The following is a 21614-nucleotide window of genomic DNA, read 5'->3' as shown; positions in this document are numbered from 1 at the left end:
TCTTAATCTAGCTTCTAAGGTAAGTCGTAGGGTCAGTATTGCCTCACGTGTTCCAACATTTCTACGGAATCCAAACTGATCTCCCCCGAGGTCGGCTTCTACCAGTTTTTCCATTCGTCTGTAAGGAATTCGGGTTAGTATTTTGCAGCTGTGACTTATTAAACTGATAGTTCGGTAATTTTCACATCTGTCAACACCTGATTTCTTTGGGATTGGAATTACTATATTCTTCTTGAAGTCTGAGGGCATTTCGCCTGTCCCACACATCTTGCTCACCAGATGGTAGAGTTTTGTCAGGACTGGCTCTTCCAAGGTCGTAAGTAGTCCAAATGGAATGTTGTCTACTCCGGGGGCCTTGTTTCGACTCAGGTCTTTCATTGCTCCGTCAAACTCTACACGCAGTATCGCATCTCCCATTTCATCTTCATCTACATCCTCTTCCATTTCCATAACATTGTCCTCAAGTACATCCCCCTTGTATAGACCCTCTATATACTCCTTCCACCTTTCTGCTTTCCCTTCTTTGCTTAGAACTGGGTTTCCATATGAGCTCTTGTTGTTCATACAAGTGGTTCTCTTATCTCCAAAGGTCTCTTTAATTTTCCTGTAGGCAGTATCTATATCACCCCTAGTGAGATAAGCCTCTACATCCTTACATTTGTCCTCTAGCCATCCCTGCTTAGCCATTTTGCACTTCCTGTCGATCTCATTTTTGAGACGTCTGTATTCCTTTTTGCGTGCTTCATTTACTGCATTTTTATATTTTCTCCTTTCATCAATGAAATTCAATATTTCTTCTGTCACCCAAGGATTTCTACTAGCCCTCATGTTTTTACCTACTTGATCCTCTGCTGCCTTCACTACTCCATCCCTCAAAGCTACCCATTCTTCTTCTACTGTATTTCTTTCCCCCATTCCTGTCAATTGCTCCCTTATACTCTCCCTGAAACTCTGTACAACCTCTGGTTCTTTTATTTTATCTATGTCCCATCTCCTTAAATTCCCACCTTTTTGCAGTTTCTTCAGTTTTAATCTACAGATCATAACCAATAGATTGTGGTCAGAGTCCACATCTGCCCCTGGAAATGTCTTACAATTTAAAACCTGGTTCCTAAATCTCTGTCTTACCACTGAATGGCGGCCACTGAGTGATGCGCGTTTCTTCGGGTCGCGAGTTTTTCCGCGCATTGAAGGTGTTACAGAGAAGTGCGGCAGTCCACAACGTGTGCATCTGACTAAACAAGTGTTACTTGCCGTGGTGTATTGTTCTCCGTTGATTACCACAAGTGATAAGTGAGTGAAAAATGGGAAGAGCACGAGTAAGCGGCAGCAGGCGAGGCTACAGGGGCGCAGGCAGCGCGGGCGCCAGGTCTCCGGCGGCAGGTGAGGCCCCGTTTCCCGACATCGGGGAGCTCGTCCGGTCCCAGGTGAGTGCGGCGCTGCACAGCAAAGACACGCTAGACCTAATCGTGCAATCCATCACGGACTCTGTGACGGCCGCGATCATGGACAAACTGCAAGAGTCTGTCGGGCGCAACAGCACCGAAATCCAGTCTCTTAGAAAGTCCCTGGCCGCACAAGAGAAAAAAGCCGCCGACCTAGAAGCTAAACTGTCTGCTGCCACCAATGAAATTGAGCAGTATCAGCGAAGGAACAGCTTGCGCTTCTTCGGGGTAGCTGAAAACGATCGCGAAAACACCGACGACCTGGCCATTAGCCTCGTGCGTGAGAAACTTGGCGTGCAGATCGACATGGCCAATATTGACAGAAGCCACCGTGTTGGGCGCAGGATACCAGGTGCCATGAAATCCAGGCCCATAATAATTAAATTTGTGTCTTATCGGAAAAGAGCTGAAGTGTTTGCTCAGAAAAGAAAACTCGCCAAGAGTGGGGTTACCCTGAGGGAAGATCTGACGCGCGAAAGACTAAAAGTTTTGAACGCTGCGATCACACAGTTTGGCCTTCAAAACGTATGGACCCAGGATGGCAGGATCGTAATCAAGACAGAAGGAGGGAGGAAAACGGTGACAAACATGTTCGAACTGAAAGACTGAGCGAAGTCTCGCGAGACACCAAGTCTCATATTGTAATCTGTCTAATATAAGTTAATTTTTATTCTTTATTTTTATTTTTTTAGCTTAAATACTGCTCCGTTATTTCTATAAGTACCATAAGTACTCTATTTAAAATCAGTCAATTGTTTCACAAAAATATTGTTTCTTTATTTGTCTATCATAAGTGCTCATGTATATTCATATTGTCAGTCAAATGGGAATTAACATTCTCCATTAACAGGAATCTCCTTACAACCGCCTTTCTATATCTGTTATTTTCATCTTCGCCACTACCACTACTACTACTACTACTACTACTATCTTTTTCGTAACCACTACTGCCACTTTCCATCTTTCTTTTCGCTCCCTTCTACGATACTTCCAGCGTGTTTTTCACCTTAGTCCACAGACGCTTGAGTCAGTCACGACCATGGACACACCTGTAAATATGTCTTGCCCCGCGAAATCCAGCTTTTGTCCCTCTTCCGGCCAGCAGGTAAACGGAGCGCGCTCGGTCCTACAGGCGGCCACAATGGGACGGACCGGTTCCGGCGGCGGGCTCTTTGTGGCCCACTCGAACGCGCAGTCGCTAACGGCTCACTTCGACGAGTTCTGTGACCTGTTCTGCCAATCGCTGTTCCACATTATCCTCGTCTCTGAAACTTGGTTGAAACCAAACATTTCTCCCGACGCTATCCGAATCGCTGGTTACTCTCTCCTAAGGGCAGATCGTGAAACACGACGCGGGGGTGGTGTGGGTGCGTATGTTCGCTCTGATCTGACACCTACTGCACTGTGCACATCGGATGCAAAGGAAGAAGGAGAAGCAGAGTTCTTGTTTTTCGAAATAAATACATCAAATCAGAAACTGCTAATTGGAGTAATCTATAAACCTCCAAACGTCGGTGCCATGTCCTCCTTTCAGTCTGCCCTGTCCTCACTCGTGACACAGTATGAACACATAATCATTATGGGCGACACAAACATCGACTTACAGTTAAAATCTCCCTCTGCCTAAAAACTAAGGCGACTGTTCCACTCCAATGATATGAGTTTAACACCGCTGGACCCAACTCATCACACGCCACACAGCCACACAATCATAGATATAATAGCAACAAAGCGACCAGATAAAATAATCCGCGCCAATCAGACATCCGCTCCGGGACTCTCTGCTCATGACGTGATATTCTTCAATTACTCAGTGCATACTACCAAAGAAAAATCTCACCTGGTAACCTACAGAAACTTAAAAAATGTTAACCATGACGCTCTTCAAAAGGATTCTCAGACATCCCTTGGCATAATATAAGCAATGCACCGACTTTAGACGGAAAAATCCGGCAATTATGTCGCAAAATTATTGCACTGTATGATAAACATGCTCCTCAACGCACTGTCAAGGTAAAGAGAGCTCCCGCTTCGTGGCTCACCACTGCATTATGCCAGTTAATGAATAAACGTGATGCTGCACATAGGGCCTTCAAGCGTAACCCAACTCCCGAGGCGTACGGAGCTAATAGGAAACTGCGAAACAGAACCAAGCAAAGCGTGAGGAATGCCAAAATCAGACATGCCCGCTCTGTCGTATGCGGCATATCAAAACCTGCTGCACTGTGGAAAAAGCTGCGCAGTTTCGGTACAGGGAAGCGAAGATCTGACGCTGTTTATCAAGTGTCTGCAGAAGAATTAAACGATTTCTTCTCAACAGCTGTAAACTGCCACGCAGCGACAAATTACCAGCCCCAAGATATCAATCTCTCGAGAGACAAGTTTTTCCTAAAACATGTCACTACAGGCACAGTACGCAAGGCAATTATGAGAATCTGTTCCGAGGCAGTAGGAAATGATGGAGTGGGCATTGGCATGATTAAGAACGTCGTAGACACTATTATTCCAGTTATCACAGACATCTTCAACCTGTCTCTTGTCAGTAGTACATATCCTACTGAGTGGAAGCAAAGTTTAATTCAGCCTATACCCAAGACTGACAACCCTAAGTCGCCAGGTGACTACAGGCCGATCAGTATACTACCTGCAATTTCTAAAGCCCTATAGTACATCGTCCATGAACAGCTGACGGATTACCTCAAAACTCATAACATCCATGACGAATATCAGTCAGGCTTTCGAAAGCACCATAGTACAGCAACCGCATTAATCAAAGTAAGTGATGACATTAAACATTCTATGGACAGACGTGAAACTACTATCCTAACACTGCTTGACTTTAGCAAGGCTTTTGATACAGTTGACTTCGATATATTACTAATTAAAATGAAACAGCTGAATTTCTCAAACAGCGCAATACACTGGTTCGACAGCTACCTCAAAAACAGAAGTCAACAAGTTATTTGTGGGTCGGAAAAGTCATCATGGAAAAGCGTGCGCTCTGGAGTTCTCCAAGGCTCCGTCCTTGGTCCACTACTCTTCTCACTGTACACTAATGATATTTCTTCAGTGATTCACTCCTGCAACTTCCATCTTTATGCCGACGACATCCAACTGTACATAAGTGCAAACCCCAAAAACATTGCTGGCGCAGTAGCGAGTATGAACACAGATCTTTGCTCTGTTTCCCGATGGGCACAGAACCTTGGTCTGAAACTAAACCCCAAGAAATCCCAGGTCATACTTATATCTCATCCAAAGTTAATCAGCCGGTACTTTTGCGAAACAGTCCCTAAAATACTCCTCAATGGTACCCAACTACCATACCAAAAAACAGTAAAAGACCTTGGAATAACCTTGGATGAACACCTAAACTGGGAAGAACAAACAGTCACAGCTTGCCGGAAATCGCTCTCCTCCCTACATGCAATTCAAAAATTTAGAAAAATATTTCCAACCCATGTTAAACAAAAATTAGTCCAAACACTAGTCTTGCCTAATCTTTACTACTGCAATGTAGTTCAACACGGCACAAATAGTGAAAATTCTAGATGCCTCGAGCTAGTGATGAATGCTTGCATTAGATACGTGTGCAACATTCGGTTGTATGATCATATAAGTCCTTCATACTCCCAGCTAGGTTGGATACGCCCACATAAGGCACGCGATCTCCACACGATGTGCTTACTTCATCGATTTCTTAGCCACTGGTGCCCCCAATACTTATCTTCTCACATTAAACACCTATCATCATTCCACAATCGCAACACCAGATCGGATACGTCTATCATCTTGGCTGTACCTTTACATAACACAAAATCTTTCTCTGTGTCATTCACCATCTCAGCCATACAACTATGGAACACGCTCCCCTGTGATCTTCGTCTTATCCAGAACTACTCAGCATTCAAGAGGGAACTCAAGACTTACATATTAGGGACGGTATAGCCACCATTGTTGTGCCCCTCCCATCTCTTTCTTTCTCCTCTCCATCACAGCTTCGAATTTTACCATTCTATTTCTCTTCCTCTAACCTATCTACCTCTTATATATCTCTTTCACCCCATTCTATCGTCTTATGTCTCTGCTCGAAGAGAATAACTCACAAGCTGCAAGAACATAACGAGAAAATTCCCAACTAACAATGGGACTGACATTCAGAAAAGAAAAGTAGGTTTACTTTCATATACATAGTCATTATTATTGTTATTATTATTATTATTATTCTTGATTGTTATAATTATTTTTATTGTTATAATTATCATTGTACTACTGTTATAATATCTATTTTTTTCTTTAACATCAATACTGCATAATAGGCTATATGTCCTTAATGTTATGTAGAAACTGTAACTCGTTCAATCTGAGTATGCCTGGTTAGGTGTAAGAGAGGGCCTGAAGGCCCTAATCTTGCCAGGTAAAATAAATGCATAAATAAATAAATAAAATAAATAAATGTATAATCTATCTAATACCTTTTAGTATCTGCAGGCTTCTTCCATGTATACAGCTTTCTTTTATGATTCTTGAACCAAGTGTTACCTATGATTAAGTTGTGCTATGTGCAAAATTCTACCAGGCGGCTTCCTCTTTCATTTCTTTGCCCCAGTTCATATTCGCCTACTACGTTTCCTTCTCTCCCTTTTCCTGCTACTGAATTCCAGTCACCCATGACTATTAAATTTTCATCTCCCTTCACTATCTGAATAATTTCTTTTATTTTATCATGCATTTCTTCAATTTCTTCGTCATCTGCAGAGCTAGCTGGCATATAAACTTGTACTACTGTAATAGGTGTGGGCTTCTTATCTATCTTGGCCTCAATAATGCGTTCACTATGCTGTTTGTAGTAGCTTACCCGCATTCCTATTTTTCTATTCATTATTAATGCTACTCCTGCATTACCCCTATTTGATTTTGTGTTTATAACCCTGTATTCACCTGACCATAAGTCTTGTTCCTCCTGCCACCGAACTTCAATAATTCCCACTATATCTAAAACGTATTGCTAACTACTAACAACACATAGTACACAAGACTAAGGAAGATCACCGTTGAACATTACCTGTTGTTCAGTGTACCTTGGTAACAAGTTTTTGTACTCTTGGAAGATGTCATCGATGTATTTGTGCCATCTGTAGAAGATGGGATCTCTCACTGACGTTGCAATGCCTCCCATTACACCTGATTGCTCCTGAAAAATAGTGTTAATCGTTTGAGACATCATCACCGCACAACAGAAAAAAAATTAGACAAAGAAAAATAAAAAGATAGTAGTGGTCTTCTGGCGGAGAGCCATTCATTGACATTGTAACATGCGTATTAATATCTGAAGAAGATAGATACGACAAATCCTTCATATATGCAGAAGGAAAAATTACTTCTTCTCTTTAAATATGTTGTGGCACATGAAATATATTCGTAATTTGTCTTCACCAAGATGAATAGTCACTAAAGACTCATAAAATAATTACCAACGTATTTATATAATTTTGGTAACCGTCGTAATAAAGACGTTACTTTTTCCTATAATGGAATTGCAGTTTCTTGGTTTCCTAGCAGCAGTCCCGAATAAAATAAATTAAATGATATAACTGTTTAGCGAAACTGACAAGCTATTACGAAATGAAGACGCTATTAAACTGAGGAACTCTCCTGTTTTCCAGGTTGAATTGTATGTCATCCAAAACTTCATGTCACTCTCAAAAGATCATGTCTGGGCGCCGCATGGGATTATTTGTCAGTTTGGTATTATCCTTCAGAGGTTTTAACTGAAGGACCGTGGAAGCACTGTCTATTTAAATCAAGTTTCTTGTAAAGTTTTGCCGAAATTCATTTGTAGTGCATCCTTCTTTAAAGATTTAGGGAATTAAGTTTAGAGTTTAACGTCCACTCGGCAACGAAGCCAACTACCAGTTAATGTGTTACACACTGCCACGTTGTACTTGGTCATAAAGACTTTAATTGTCTAACTATGTATTTTGGTTATACCTTTTACCAGCACCTTTGGTTTAGGAGTATCTCCAATTATTTTTCTCTATTCTTCTCATCCCTTCATAGTTCTTCACAAATATCCTCCTGTTAAGTGTCCTCTCGTTTTTTAACAGATCCCATGCGCGCAAGGAGGTATTAGACACTTAAGTACTCGCTAATCCCCACCCTCCCTTCCCTTGTTCTTTGCATTCAGTGTGCAGTCTAGTGGAAACAATGGAAGTCTTTATTTTGACAAACTTTTAATAAGTTCATAGCATTCTAGTTATTCCTGAGGATTGCCAATTCGTGATACATATTTCTGAACCATATGTAATAATAATTTTAAATATCATTCTAAATTTTTTGTTATTGTGTCGATTATTATGTGTTTTCCCCAAAAGTTCAATTTAATAAAAAGATATCCATCCTTCCTGAATTTATTTTTGTTTGGTTTCCTTCTTTTGCTTTCTACACTCATGAACCATAACGTTATGACCAACTGTTTAATAGCTTGTTGGTCCATTTATGGAACGCAACCCGGCACCGATTCTGAGTGCCATCGATTCTACAGTTTCTTGGTACGTTTGTGGAGGTATGTGGCTTCAGATGTCTACACTCAAGTCATGTAATTCCTACAAAAAACGGGCACTTTATTTGTGAACGTGGTGATAGCGCCCGATAGAGACCCAGAAAGGTTCCATCGGATTCTCGTCATGAGAATTTGGTGGCCAAGACATCAACGTGATTTCATTACCACGCTCTTCAAACTACTGTAGCACGATTCTGGCTTCGAGACGCGGACAACTAGACTGCTGAAAGATGACATTGCTCTCGGGGAAGATATAAAGCATGAAGGAATGAAGGTGGTCCCCATCTGAAATGATGCTTTCGATAATTGGCATAGGTCCCGCGCAAGCGCAGGAGAATGTTTTCCATGGCATAATGCTGTTCTCACCAGCCTGCGCTCGTGGCACAGTACATGTTTAGAACTGCCGTCCGCCTCGATGATGGCACGACCATCCACCTGGCGTAGCAAGAAACATGATTCATCCGAAGAGCCGACACGTTTCCAGTGATCCACGGAAGAATTTCGATGGTCCCGAGCCCACTGCAGTCGTAACTGTCGATGTCGTTGGGTCAGGATGGAACACATAGGGGTCGTCTACTGTGAAGTTCCATGACCAACAATGTACCATGAATAGTGTGCTCCAAAACACTTGCGCATGCCCCAGCATTGTGCTCTTTCGGCAGAGAAGCCACAGATCCTACGTAACAGAGCAGGTAAGTCTCGGAACCCCATGTTCTGTGAAGAATCCTGGATGTCCAAACTTTTATCGCCTATTGGTAGTTTGCTGTTCTTCTACGTCTTTCGGTAGATGCTCACGATAGTAGCACGTGAACATTCGACCAGATTCTCCGTTTTCGAGATACTCATTCACAGGCGTGATGATGATCTGTCCTTTGTCAGAGTCGCTTATCTCAATGGATTTCCCCATTTGTAGACCACGTCTTCACTTGGGTGATCCCCCATCCGTCTCTGCTCCGCTTACATACTTTCCTTACCGTCCTTACCGCATTACGTGCCCGCAACGCCGCCAAGCGGTATCCAACGTCGCGTTGAGTAATAGTCATATTGTTTTGGCTGTTCAGTGTATAATTTCTAAGTTGCATCCCAAGTTTTTACATTGTTTAGTAGTTGTTATGATTCCCATTTCCTCATCTGCTACGAGCTCTTCGTTTATTTCACCATTTACTCTGTATTTTGTTCAACTCATATTTACATTTACACCTTATCTTTTTATATTGTTGTTTCACTTTTTGAGACATAAGCGCTATAATCCTCCTGTACTTGAACTAAAACGAATTGATCATTTTCAGATTGTAATGAGTACGCGGTATTGGCATTTTTTGGAATTCTTATGCTATTACATTTTTTCTACATCTGAAGAGTTGTTATTGTAATATTGGTAATTTTCGGCTCACAAACATTAATATACGCTCAATAGTAAACGCCTGATGGCCTAAAGGTATCGAACAATTGTAAAGTAAAAGAAATGAACCATCGCATAGCAGCGACAGAATATATTATTCTTTATCTTTACTGTTCTTGCGCGGTGCCTGTCAATCTCTATGTACATGTATCGATAAATGATATAAAAAAGAATTTTGTTTTTTTTCAAGACAAATGCGGCATTGGGCGCCTCACCTTTTACTGTTTGTATTCCATGAAAGGCGGACGCGGACTTGCTGCGTTCCGCATCGGTATTTTATATTTTATGTGAAAATATTGAGTGAATATGGTAATTGTTATTTGTCCAATCAGAAAACATGGAGTTTCTTGTAATTGATTACGAACAGACAGCATCAAGAGGACATTTTGACTGTTATGTATAAAGTATTTAACCACAATGGTCATTTATTGGAATTTAATATGAAAAGGTACGTTTTAGTAAATTAACCTCGATAATTTACATCTCCTTATTTACTTGAATGATAATTATTTTGTGTTAGTTCATCACCAGAAATTACGATCACGCTGATGGGCAGAACGCAGCATGAGTCAGAAGGAACATTATCGTTTTCGTATTATTTCTGAATCAACTCTTTTTTAATTGTGTAGTGTTGCATTTCCTTTAAAGTCTATAAATCTTCAGGTCCCTTAGTGTTGTTCCAGGTATGACTACATCGCGACTATAAAAATGCACAGAAATGATAATGTTTCTTCCGAACGATCTCAAATATATAAATATGCTGCTCTTATTCGGGTATTTAATGCTCAACGTATGTTATTATAATAGTGTAATCAATCCCTCATTCTGTTGCCAAGTGGCCAACCAAAATATTCACTTTCTTCGACATTTAAAAAAATATATATAAAATTAAAATTCTTTTTCTTTTCGCCCCCCAAGAGCAACGCTACATTATGTATATGCTTTGTTTAGTGTGTATGAACTATATAACATCCTCATTTGTAACTTCAAATTCAGATTATAAGAAATTCCTTGTTTTTATTTTTGATTCATCAGCTTTATATAATATTTGAACAAAATTTATTATTATTATTCATTATTGTATTTGTTCTCGTTGGTTTTAAAACTTACCATCGATTACCCAGAAGTTTATGTATATGAAAACCGAATGATAAGTTAGTACTCAAAATATTTACTTCTCTGTTATCCGTTACAGAAAAATCGTGTGATTGATTGTTGATCTGCCAGCTGGTTCTTGAATGTCCATTTATTTACGTTCTTGTTCCAAGAAGTGTTTCAAAATACCACATTATTAGATTAAGAAGTAATACTTATTAAAGTGATGGAAAACTATTAACAAAACTAACTTGTACACAATACTTTCTGCCTTTTTCGATTACATGTTTCCACGTCTTACTCGGGAGCAAAGTCGAAGTTACTAACGGCATCAGATCCCGATCTTTCGTCCACCTTATGTGGGAGTAAGGCACGTCACGAAACAATGACTTCGCACATGCGGACAGTGCAATGCCTGAGGGCAAAGGCAGTAGACAGAACGAACGAATCTACTGTCAGATTATCAGCCAAATAAAAAACGATCGTGTGGCAGTGATGGCCCGGCCGGCTGCGGTGGTCTCGCGGTTCTAGGCGGAACCGTGCGACTGCTACGGTCGCGGGTTCGAATCCTGCCTCGGGCATGGATGTGTGTGATGTCCTTAGGTTAGTTAGGTTTAAGTAGTTCTAAGTTCTAGGGGACTGATGACCACAGCAGTTGAGTCCCATAGTGCTCAGAGCCCTTTGAACCATTTTTGAGTGATGGGCGGGAGGCCCCATCCGGAGAAGGTCGGTCGCTGGGTGCAAGTCTCATTTCAGGCGACACCACATCAGGTGACATGCAGGTCAGTGATGAAATGACGATGAGGACAGCACAACACCCGGTCCACGAGCGGAGAAAAATCTCCAACCCGGCTGAGAATCTAATCCGGGCCCGCTTTATTATAGGCAGACACGTTACCACTCAGTTAAGCAGGCTGACATCAGTGTATGTTCACGATTGGGATAAAAAGGTAATGAGAAGAACAGGAAAACAGCAAAGCGAGGCTGTGCGAAGCGCGGACGTGCCTCAGAGTGCGCTACCAGTAAAGGCTCACAACGTCACCCCAGTCTAGGGGACACAACAGGAAAGCGTTTCTACACATGGCGTCACTTTGTTGTACGGAAATGTGAAAGGATCACCTTGGTCACCGCCACAAGCTGAGAATTTGTACGTTGGCTGGGATGTTGTCACAGACGTGCAAAGAAGGCGGTGCGTCACCCGTGGGAGTTCGGTTAAGCTGAATTTTTCAAGGAGCGGCAATTTTGGACCCGTGAACAGAACAGGGCCTTTTGCGTCGGCAGGTACGCAAAACACAAATAACTTGCACGTTTGTGTTTTTACAAAAAATGAAACTACAAGCGCATTAACTATTCAGTCCACATTTGATGTATGGGAACAGTGTTCAAACAAAGTGTTGTTGCTTTAACTAAATGATCTAGTCATTTTAATGTGACCACCTGTCGAAAGCCTGAATAACCATCTTGAGGAGCAGGGATCGCTGCGAGACGTGCGGGAAGAGAGTCATTTAGGTTCTGAAAGTTACCGACAAAGATTTGGATCCACGCGGACTCCAGTGCAGCGGCCAGATACACTGTGTTCGATTTAGGATCCATGGTGCGAAGAGCCCGTATGCATTTACATTCGCTGAACGGTGATGAAGGAGACACTGTTGATAGCTCCTTGGTTCATCTTGCCGGTCCCTTGCTCAACAGCTGCATCTCTATTTCCCCGTACACATCGGAGCAGCCGTCGCTTACGGCTGTGACCTATGGGGCTTGGGCACAACAGTTGCCTCGGTGCCGATTTTGGACAGCGCTGTTTTCCCCTGCACGGTATACTTTAACCTCAGCGACACGTGAACAGTTTACAAACTTAGCTGTTTAGACAACTTTAGTTTGTGAAACCGGTTGTAGTAATAAATGATTATTCAAGAGCTGCTTCAGTTTTGTGTAACAAGACTGGAAAACGATAAAGCTTGTTAATCTAGTGTTGTATTGTCATTCGTATTTCCCTGACTGAGTTCCAAGACGCTCAGAAATATTTAATTAGCCAAAACCACGGGTAGCTAATACGATAATCCATCCTCTGTATACTGTCAAGCAACGTCTAGACCGCTCACTGGACACGACAGCGTCTTTCAGAGTGGAAGCCAACCTCTGACATGTGATTTATTTCTCGTCATGGTGAAAATAATTGCTAATCAAATATGAGGAGACTTGATCGTGAAAAGCAAATATGCAACTTACATTGGCGTGTCTGTCGTCTCGGACGTAATCAGAAAGAAGAGACACCACACATACATATTATTTATTCACCTCGATGGTTAATGGATCCAGCACCTTCAGTGTGGATGCAGAATTACGTTCGAATCTCAAAGTAGCGAGCACGGAGGACGTGGACAGGAACGGCGATGCGATAGGTGGCGCTAGGTGGCAGTGTGAGTCGGCCGGGAGGCGTGCCGAGACAGTCCGCGCAGGTGCAATAAACATTGTGTGCGGATGACTCAATGGCTAACGTAACTGCCTAGTAAACAGGAGATCCACGGTTCGAATTCCAGTCTGTCAAGCATTTTCACGCGTCGCGACTGATTCCGCATAAAGTCCAGACGCAGCTGACATCAGTAGTCCCTACTTCTTCCTTTCCTTTTTCTACCCTCCACCTTCAATTTACATAATATCTGTTAGTATTAGAGGGAACCTAGGAATGAAGATTACTTCACTTCTAGCACTTACAGTTAAAAGCCAGTTATATTATATTTTGTAGAATATTACTGGAACCCCTACCTTCAGACCAAGTTTGTAGGGAGCCACTGAAGGCACATCAATGCCATTTAGAAGCGTAACTCTGTCATGTACCGCTTATTTCGAAGCGAGGTCTTTATGAGTGGACAGTAAGGTGCTGTCAACCGATGATTCCAGTTCATAACTTTACTTTTAAGGAAGTTAATAGTGAAATTTCTGTGGACAAGAAAGGTAATTCCTTCGTTGAACAAATTAAAAGAAAAAATTTTAAAAAAAATCGTCAGCATTTGACTGTGTGGCACACTGTCTCAATACAACTTGCGGACTTCATGTCGGCTAAGCATGTATAAAACGTTGTAGTTTGCTGTCATGGCAGTCACGTGCATTTCAGATTAGTTATTGTTCAAAATGATCTTCTTGATCAAGTTAGTTCCTATGTGACACCACGGTCACAAGTAAGAGTGCACCCTTAAGTAACAGTTCCATGATTTAATACTCTGTGGTGTATATGTCCTTGCTGATATTTTTTAAAAATAAAATCTGTAATTAAATTGTTGTCCTAGCTTATCTTGTGCACAAAAGCTATTTCGCTGGGATGAAAAACAAGTTTTAAGACAATCATTTGATTTTGTATTTTAAATCCAGCGAAGTCAACGTTCATTTTTAAAATGGTCTTAACGTACAGAGTCCATACTGTTAAATATAGTTTCTAATTTTCTTCGGGTTACGTATTTTGTTTTGTTTAAATGTTGAATTCTCAATTTTGAGGAAAAAAAGGCCGTCCAGCACAAATATTTCAATTATCCTTTATGGAGTTTACTGTTTATTAAATAAGTTGTCAACTGTTGTAAAACATTGCACACCATTTTGACGCTATCACCTCTCCAAAGCTTAGCTTGGTAACTGATGAACGTTGTAAAGGAAATGGAACACGGAATTTAACGCCCAGTCGGCAACGAGATCATCAGATGTGCAACACAAGCTTGGACTGGGCAAGGAGGGGGAAGAAAATCGACCGTGCGCTTTCAAACGAATCACCACAGCATTTGCCTTAAGCACTTTAGGGCATTTGAACCTCCCTGGTCCACAGTCCATTGTCATTCTAACGAAACGTTGCAACACTTTTCTCTACTTATATCGGCTTTTATGTCACTAGCTGCTTAAATAACAGCTAGACTAAATGAACCTAAGCTGCTTGCACACATTGTATCAACCAGTCTTTGAACAGCCAATAGAATTTGGTTGTAAATGGCGTCACTTAAGTAAAGTTCAGGTATGACGATTCATTGCCGACACATGAAACACCGAATAAATATCGTAAATGTAGAGTTGAACGGATCATCGCCACCTTCATGTATTTCACATTCAGAATCTGTAGTAACATAAGTAGATATTGTCAAAGTCCCTGTAGCAATAACAATTTCGCCATCATTGGCTTCTGTCCTTGTGATACACATTTAAAACTGAATTCAGAATTTCGCTGTTATGCACTTCCGATTTCAATCAACCTGTTAACAACATATAGTCATTATCACTTTCATGCATTCAACACATGTTTTCAAAACACCGCCTCTTTCCCCTCTCAGTGTGGATGTCTTCCTGCCTCGGTATGACCTCATCCTCCCACCTCCATCTGTCTCCTCCTCCCCACTCTCCCTATATCTTCGTCTCCTCCTTCACCTCTTGTCCATTTCCTTCGCCCCTCTCTCTGGTAGTATCCTCCTCTCGCCTCCCTCAAACTATATCCTCCTCCCCCTCTCTCTTTTCATCTCCGCCCCTTCTACCTTTTACACCTGCAACATCCTATCTACACCTACCACCTGCTCAAGCAACTCCCGCTTCTCCCCTCTCACTGTCATTTCCACCTTCACTTCACTCTGTACATACCCTCCTCTACGCATTTCAGCCTGTCCGCAGCCATGCTCATTACCAGATGTAGCCTCCGCATTACAGCTCAATAAAACAGGGCGATACTATTCCCACATCACTCTTATCATGCCTCTGGTTTAGATCTTCCACTAGGCTCCAAGCCAGAGGACCACGATCGACCCTAAGTGTGATGCTGCAAATATTGAGTCGTGCTTGCGCCCTGATTGGAGTGTTAACCAGAGCTATCAACCTTCTAAAGGAACCGACAATTGCTCCACAACCCAATCGGCAAGCTCCATTCGCGCCGCAATGACCAATGATTTGCAGCTGATTTCTACCAAAACGCTCAATAGCGCTAGCAGAGCACCGTCCACATCTCAGAAGAGACCGCGAAGCGAACACATCGACTGTATACTGGCCTTGTTTCCCAATCTAGTGCATAACGTTGGATCTTTTAGTAATACATTTGCTTCACTATTCACTTGTGGAGATTTGGCAGAAAAATTGGACACTGGAGAAACAGACGAGGCATCCCATACTGGCTCAGATATTTTATCTGCACATGGCAGCACCTCATACCTGTTGCTAAAGCGTAAGGGGGAGCTGTGCTGCCGGTTTCCTCTTTCGCCATGCAACCAGACATTGTCCGCCACTCACCATCGACAGCCGGCAAACCACTCCGATGTTGCGTACCTGACTACATACTCGCATTGTGGTTTTAGGGGGATTCCAGCGACACCGAAAGTGTCACAGCTTCCGCTACTGGTGCTCCAAGGTCGCTGCAACTTAAAGCACCAGCCTGAACATTGTCAGCCGCGACTACCGCAGCTTTCAGCTGTTTCCGGAGTGTACGCAGTTCTCCTTGTGTTCCCACACAACAAACACAGTCCCTCTCCATTTAGAACTGTGTAAAAACTGTAAAAGATCACGAAGGATGTATACTGAACAAGACACTCACGACTAATTTAGAAATTGCAGACAGCCCGCAGCAAGAGATGAAATTACTCGACTATGGCGCTACCACGAGATACGCAAAACATAAACAAGAAAGATAAATGTGCTCTGCAAAATTTTCAATTTACACTAATGATCGCAAAATCAGTAACACCATCGAAAACAGAAATATAAACAGTTGTAGCTCATTAGCAAGTCTGCTCATGCAGAAATCGGTACTCGAAAAAAATAAACGTGCAGTTAGACAATGTTGTTAAACAACAATCAGTCCAGATGCACCGCTGCTGCTAGAGGTCACTCTCGCATCAGCGGCTGGCGTTATACCCCCAAGAAAAATTGTAAAATCCACCAAATAATTTGCGATGAGACGATAACTTTACTAATACACATCTATACGGAGAAGTTCTTCGTTATTATACCTGGTGGCCAAGAATGGAAAAATTACGTTGATGGCCACACGCACATTAATTATTCCGATGCTTTATGTACCTTACGTATACTGCCCATCCAGCCACCTTTGTATGCTACTGTCTCGACTATTTGCACGGTACCTCACCATTGTTGACATTTTTCAAGCAAAATGCCCGTGTTTTGATCATTAATAGTGTAATAACGAAGAACTTCTTGGAAAAGAAGTCATAGTAATGTTATCGTTACGTCACAAATGATCGATAGTGGTCAGGGTGGAGTTTCGTGGATTTTACCATTTTGTGCGACGCTATTTCCTAGGTTGTCACTATCAGGCCCAAGCCATAGGTCGACTATACTTCGCGATGCCTTGTGGTCTGCTCCCTCACTGGCAGCAGTAAGAACGGGGAAGAAGTCAGTCGGTGCATGGAGCCATAAGGAAAGGTAGTTATTCGCTGGCTTTGTGTGTGTGCGTTACCCCAAGTTGTGAATGCGCTTTGTTCATGGGGCCGGCCACATGCATTTAGTCATCGCTAGCCTGCTTTATTGTGGTTTATGACGACGGCGGAGAGTGAGCTTACACCAACTGGGATGCACGCAGTGAATTCTGACCTTGACCCGTTTATGGCTGAGATAGAAACAGGTACGGTGATTTGTGACTGCTGACTGTATTTTAATGTTGTTCTGGAGTGACAGGTTTTGGACGCGTGCACGTTGTTGGTTGCACAGCCCACTTATCAGACTCATAGGCAGTACTACTACACTGCCTGGCTGTGCTGAGAAGCCACGGTTTCCTGTTTCTAATACTGAGTTGTTTCAGGGTAGTCTGTAACATTTCCTTAGATTTGTATGAGCTGGAGCGCACTGACTTTCGTACGAAGAAGCTATGACAGAGTGAGCCCTTGAGATGCAACGCACTATGCCAGAGGAGTTACCGTTGTCCTCTTGGTTCTCGGTAAATTAAGATTTGGTACTGACCTGTTCCCCCCCATGAACCATGGACCTTGCCGTTGGTGGGGAGGCTTGCGTGCCTCAGCGATACAGATGGCCGTACCGTAGGTGCAACCACAACGGAGGGGTATCTGTTGAGAGGCCAGACAAACGTGTGGTTCCTGAAGAGGGGCAGCAGCCTTTTCAGTAGTTGCAGGGGCAACAGTCTGGATGATTGACTGATCTGGCCTTGCAACATTAACCAAAACGGCCTTGCTGTGCTGGTACTGCGAACGGCTGAAAGCAAGGGGAAACTACAGCCGTAATTTTTCCCGAGGACATGCAGCTTTACTGTATGATTAAATGATGATGGCATCCTCTTGGGTAAAATATTCCGGAGGTAAAATAGTCCCCCATTCGGATCTCCGGGCGGGGACTACGCAGGAGGATGTCGTTATCAGGAGAAAGAAAACTGGCGTTCTACGGATCGGAGCGTGGAATGTCAGATCCCTTAATCGGGCAGGTAGGTTAGAAAATTTAAAATGGGATATGGATAGGTTAAAGTTAGATATAGTGGAAATTAGTGAAGTTCGGTGGCAGGAGGAACAAGACTTCTGGTCAGGTGACTACAGGGTTATAAACACAAAATCAAATAGGGGTAATGCAGGAGTAGGTTTAATAATGAATAGGAAAATAGGAATGCGGGTATGCTACTACAAACAGCATAGTGAACGCATTATTGTGGCCAAGATAGATACAAAGCCCACACCTACTACAGTAGTACAAGTTTATATGCCAACTAGCTCTGCACATGACGAAGAAATTGAAGAAATGTACGATGAAATAAAAGAAATTATTCAGATAGTGAAGGGAGACGAAAATTTAATAGTAATGGGTGACTGGAATTCGAGTGTAGGAAAAGGGAGAGAAGGAAACATAGTAGGTGAATATGGATTGGGGCTAAGAAATGAAAGAGGAAGCCGCCTAGTAGAATTTTGCACAGAGCACAACTTAATCATAGCTAACACTTGGTTTAAGAATCATGAAAGAAGGTTGTATACGTGGAAGAACCCTGGAGATACTAAAAGGTATCAGATAGATTATATAAGTATAAGACAGAGATTTAGGAACCAGGTTTTAAGTTGTAAAACATTTCCAGGGGCAGATGTGGACTCTGACCACAATCTATTGGTTATGACCTGTAGATTAAAACTGAAAAAACTGCAAAAATGTGGGAAATTAAGGATATGGGACCTGGATAAACTGAAAGAACCAGAGGTTGTACAGAGTTTCAGGGAGAGCATAAGGGAACAATTGACAGGAATAGGGGAAAAAAATACAGTAGAAGAAGAATGGGTAGCTCTGAGGGATGTAGTAGTGAAGGCAGCAGAGGATAAAGTAGGTACAAAGACGAGGGCTGCTAGAAATACTTGGGTAACAGAAGAAATATTGAATTTAATTGATGAAAGGAGAAAATATAAAAATGCAGTAAATGAAGCAGGCAAAAAGGAATACAAACGTCTCAAAAATGAGATCGACAGGAAGTGCAAAATGGCTAAACAGGGATGGCTAGAGGACAAATGTAAGGATGTAGAAGCTTATCTCACTAGGGGTAAGATAGATACTGCCTACAGGAAAATTAAAGAGACCTTTGGAGAGAAGAGAACCACGTGTATGAATATCAAGAGCTCAGATGGCAGCCCAGTTCTAAGCAAAGAAGGGAAGGCAGAAAGGTGGAAGGAGTATATAAAAGGTTTATACAAGGGCGATGTACTTGAGGACAATATTATGGAAATGGAAGAGGATGTAGATGAAGACGAAATGGGAGATACGATACTGCGTGAAGAGTTTGACAGAGCACTGAAAGACCTGAGTCGAAACAAGGCCCCCGGAGTAGACAACATTCCATTAGAACTACTGACGGCCTTGGAACAACCAGTCCTGACAAAACTCTATCAGCTGGTGAGCAAGATGTATGAGACAGGTGAAATACCCTCAGACTTCAAGAAGAATATAATAATTCCAATCCCCAAGAAAGCAGGTGCTGACAGATGTGAAAATTACCGAACTATCAGTTTAATAAGCCACGGCTGCAAAATACTAACGCGAATTCTTTACAGACGAATGGAAAAACTGGTAGATGCAGACCTCGGGGAGGATCAGTTTGGATTCCGTCGAAATGTTGGAACACGTGACGCAATACTGACCTTACGACTTATCTTAGAAAAAAAGATTAAGAAAAGGTAAACCTACGTTTCTAGCATTTGTAGACTTAGAGAAAGCTTTTGACAATGTTGACTGGAATACTCTTTTTCAAATTCTAAAGGTGGCAGGGGTAAAATACAGGGAGCGAAAGGCTATTTATAATTTGTACAGAAACCAGATGGCAGTCATAAGAGTCGAGGGGCATGAAAGGGAAGCAGTGGTTGGGAAAGGAGTGAGACAGGGTTGTAGCCTCTCCCCGATGTTATTCAATCTGTATATTGAGCAAGCAGTAAAGGAAACAAAAGAAAAATTTGGAGTAGGTATTAAAATTCATGGAGACGAAGTAAAAACTTTGAGGTTCGCCGATGACATTGTAATTCTGTCAGAGACGGCAAAGGACTTGGAAGAGCAGTTGAATGGAATGGACAGTGTCTTGAAAGGAGTATATAAGATGAACATTAACAAAAGCAAAACGAGAATAATGGAATGTAGTCAAATTAAATCGGGTGATGCTGAGGGAATTAAATTAGGAAATGAGACACTTAAAGTAGTAAAGGAGTTTTGCTATTTAGGAAGTAAAATAACTGATGATGGTCGAAGTAGAGAGGATATAAAATGTAGACTGGCAATGGCAAGGAAAGCGTTTCTGAAGAAGAGAAATTTGTTTACATCGAATATCGATTTATGTATCAGGAAGTCGTTTCTGAAAGTATTTGTTTGGAGTGTAGCCATGTATGGAAGTGAAACATGGACGATAACTAGTTTGGACAAGAAGAGAATAGAAGCTTTCGAAATGTGGTGATACAGAAGAATACTGAAGATAAGGTGGATAGAGCACGTAACTAATGAGGAGGTATTGAATAGGATTGGGGAGAAGAGAAGTTTGTGGCACAACTTGACTAGAAGAAGGGATCGGTTGGTAGGACATGTTTTGAGGCATCAAGGGATCACAAATTTAGCATTGGAGGGCAGCGTGGAGGGTAAAAATCGTAGACGGAGACCGAGAGATGAGTACACTAAGCAGATTCAGAAGGATGTAGGTTGCAGTAGGTACTGGGAGATGAAGCAGCTTGCACAGGATAGAGTAGAATGGAGAGCTGCATCAAACCAGTCTCAGGACTGAAGACAACAACAACAAACAACTGACCTGTTTGTAATTGATAAAATGAGCATGTGTTTTTCTAAAACACAGTTGAATTAAAGTTTTATGAGACTTAAAAGCAAACTACTGGCTGTCATTTTAGAAAATTCGATTAGTGTGTGTTTGTGTAAATATTTCGTTTCTAAAATTGAGTGAAAATTGGAATTACTGTTCCACTGGTCGCTGTGTTTGTGGTACTAAATGCTGTAAAATTTTATTGAGTTAGAGAGTTTAAAATATTTTTCTGTCCCCAGTTTTATTTCAGTTATTATGTCAGTTTTATTGTACAAGTAAAACTGCACTTTTGCAGTCATCTTGGCTCAAGTGTCGAAATGTTAAACTGAACTCAGTCAATCGATTCCACCCTTTTATACTGTCCACTCAAGTCAGCAAGCTACACTAAGGACTTATTGTCATTTAAATATACACCGACTGTTCACAAGATGAACTACGATATAAATTATTCTGGGGCCTACGTCTTATACGCCGATTTAGGGATATGCAAATCACTTTCGTTGCTACTCCAGTAGCGGACCAGTTGGTGGAGAGCTGCTAATCAGGACTTCAAAAGTTATGTTACAGATTATTATGGCAGGCCAAGTAAATTTTCCTGAATGCTGCTCTACACTTCAAAGTGACACAGATACACGACACCTTTTTTCAGCATGGTCATCATATCTCTGTGAACAACGGTCAGTTCCTCGACTACAGAAATCCACATTTTTGTCACAGAGCCATTCGAGAGCCGCTGTGTGGACGTCCTCATCGTTGGAGGATTTCCGCCAGATGATCTTTCAGTCAGCTGAAGAGATATATGTCTCATGGTACAAGGTCTGGACTTCCAGAGCCGGCCGTGTGGCCGAGTGGTTCTACGCGCTTCAC

At 42.0% G+C, this 21614-nt stretch overlaps 1 protein-coding gene across 2 annotated transcripts in view; it reads right to left on the bottom strand.

The window, feature by feature from the left end:
- Window positions 1–21614, bottom strand: part of LOC126325594 (phenoloxidase 1-like) — a 195850-nt gene that overhangs the window by 42065 nt on the left and 132171 nt on the right. For both annotated transcript variants that reach the window (XM_049995263.1, XM_049995262.1), the window contains exon 9: window positions 6511–6639. In XM_049995263.1, the coding sequence (XP_049851220.1) occupies window positions 6511–6639 (129 nt within the window). The remainder of the gene's footprint in view (window positions 1–6510; window positions 6640–21614) is intronic.

This window comes from Schistocerca gregaria, chromosome 2 (assembly GCF_023897955.1).
Source record: "Schistocerca gregaria isolate iqSchGreg1 chromosome 2, iqSchGreg1.2, whole genome shotgun sequence".
Classification (NCBI taxonomy): Eukaryota; Metazoa; Arthropoda; class Insecta; order Orthoptera; family Acrididae; genus Schistocerca; species Schistocerca gregaria.
The sequence above is the reverse complement of the archived record's forward strand: the minus strand, read 5'-3'. Positions and strand labels throughout refer to the sequence as shown.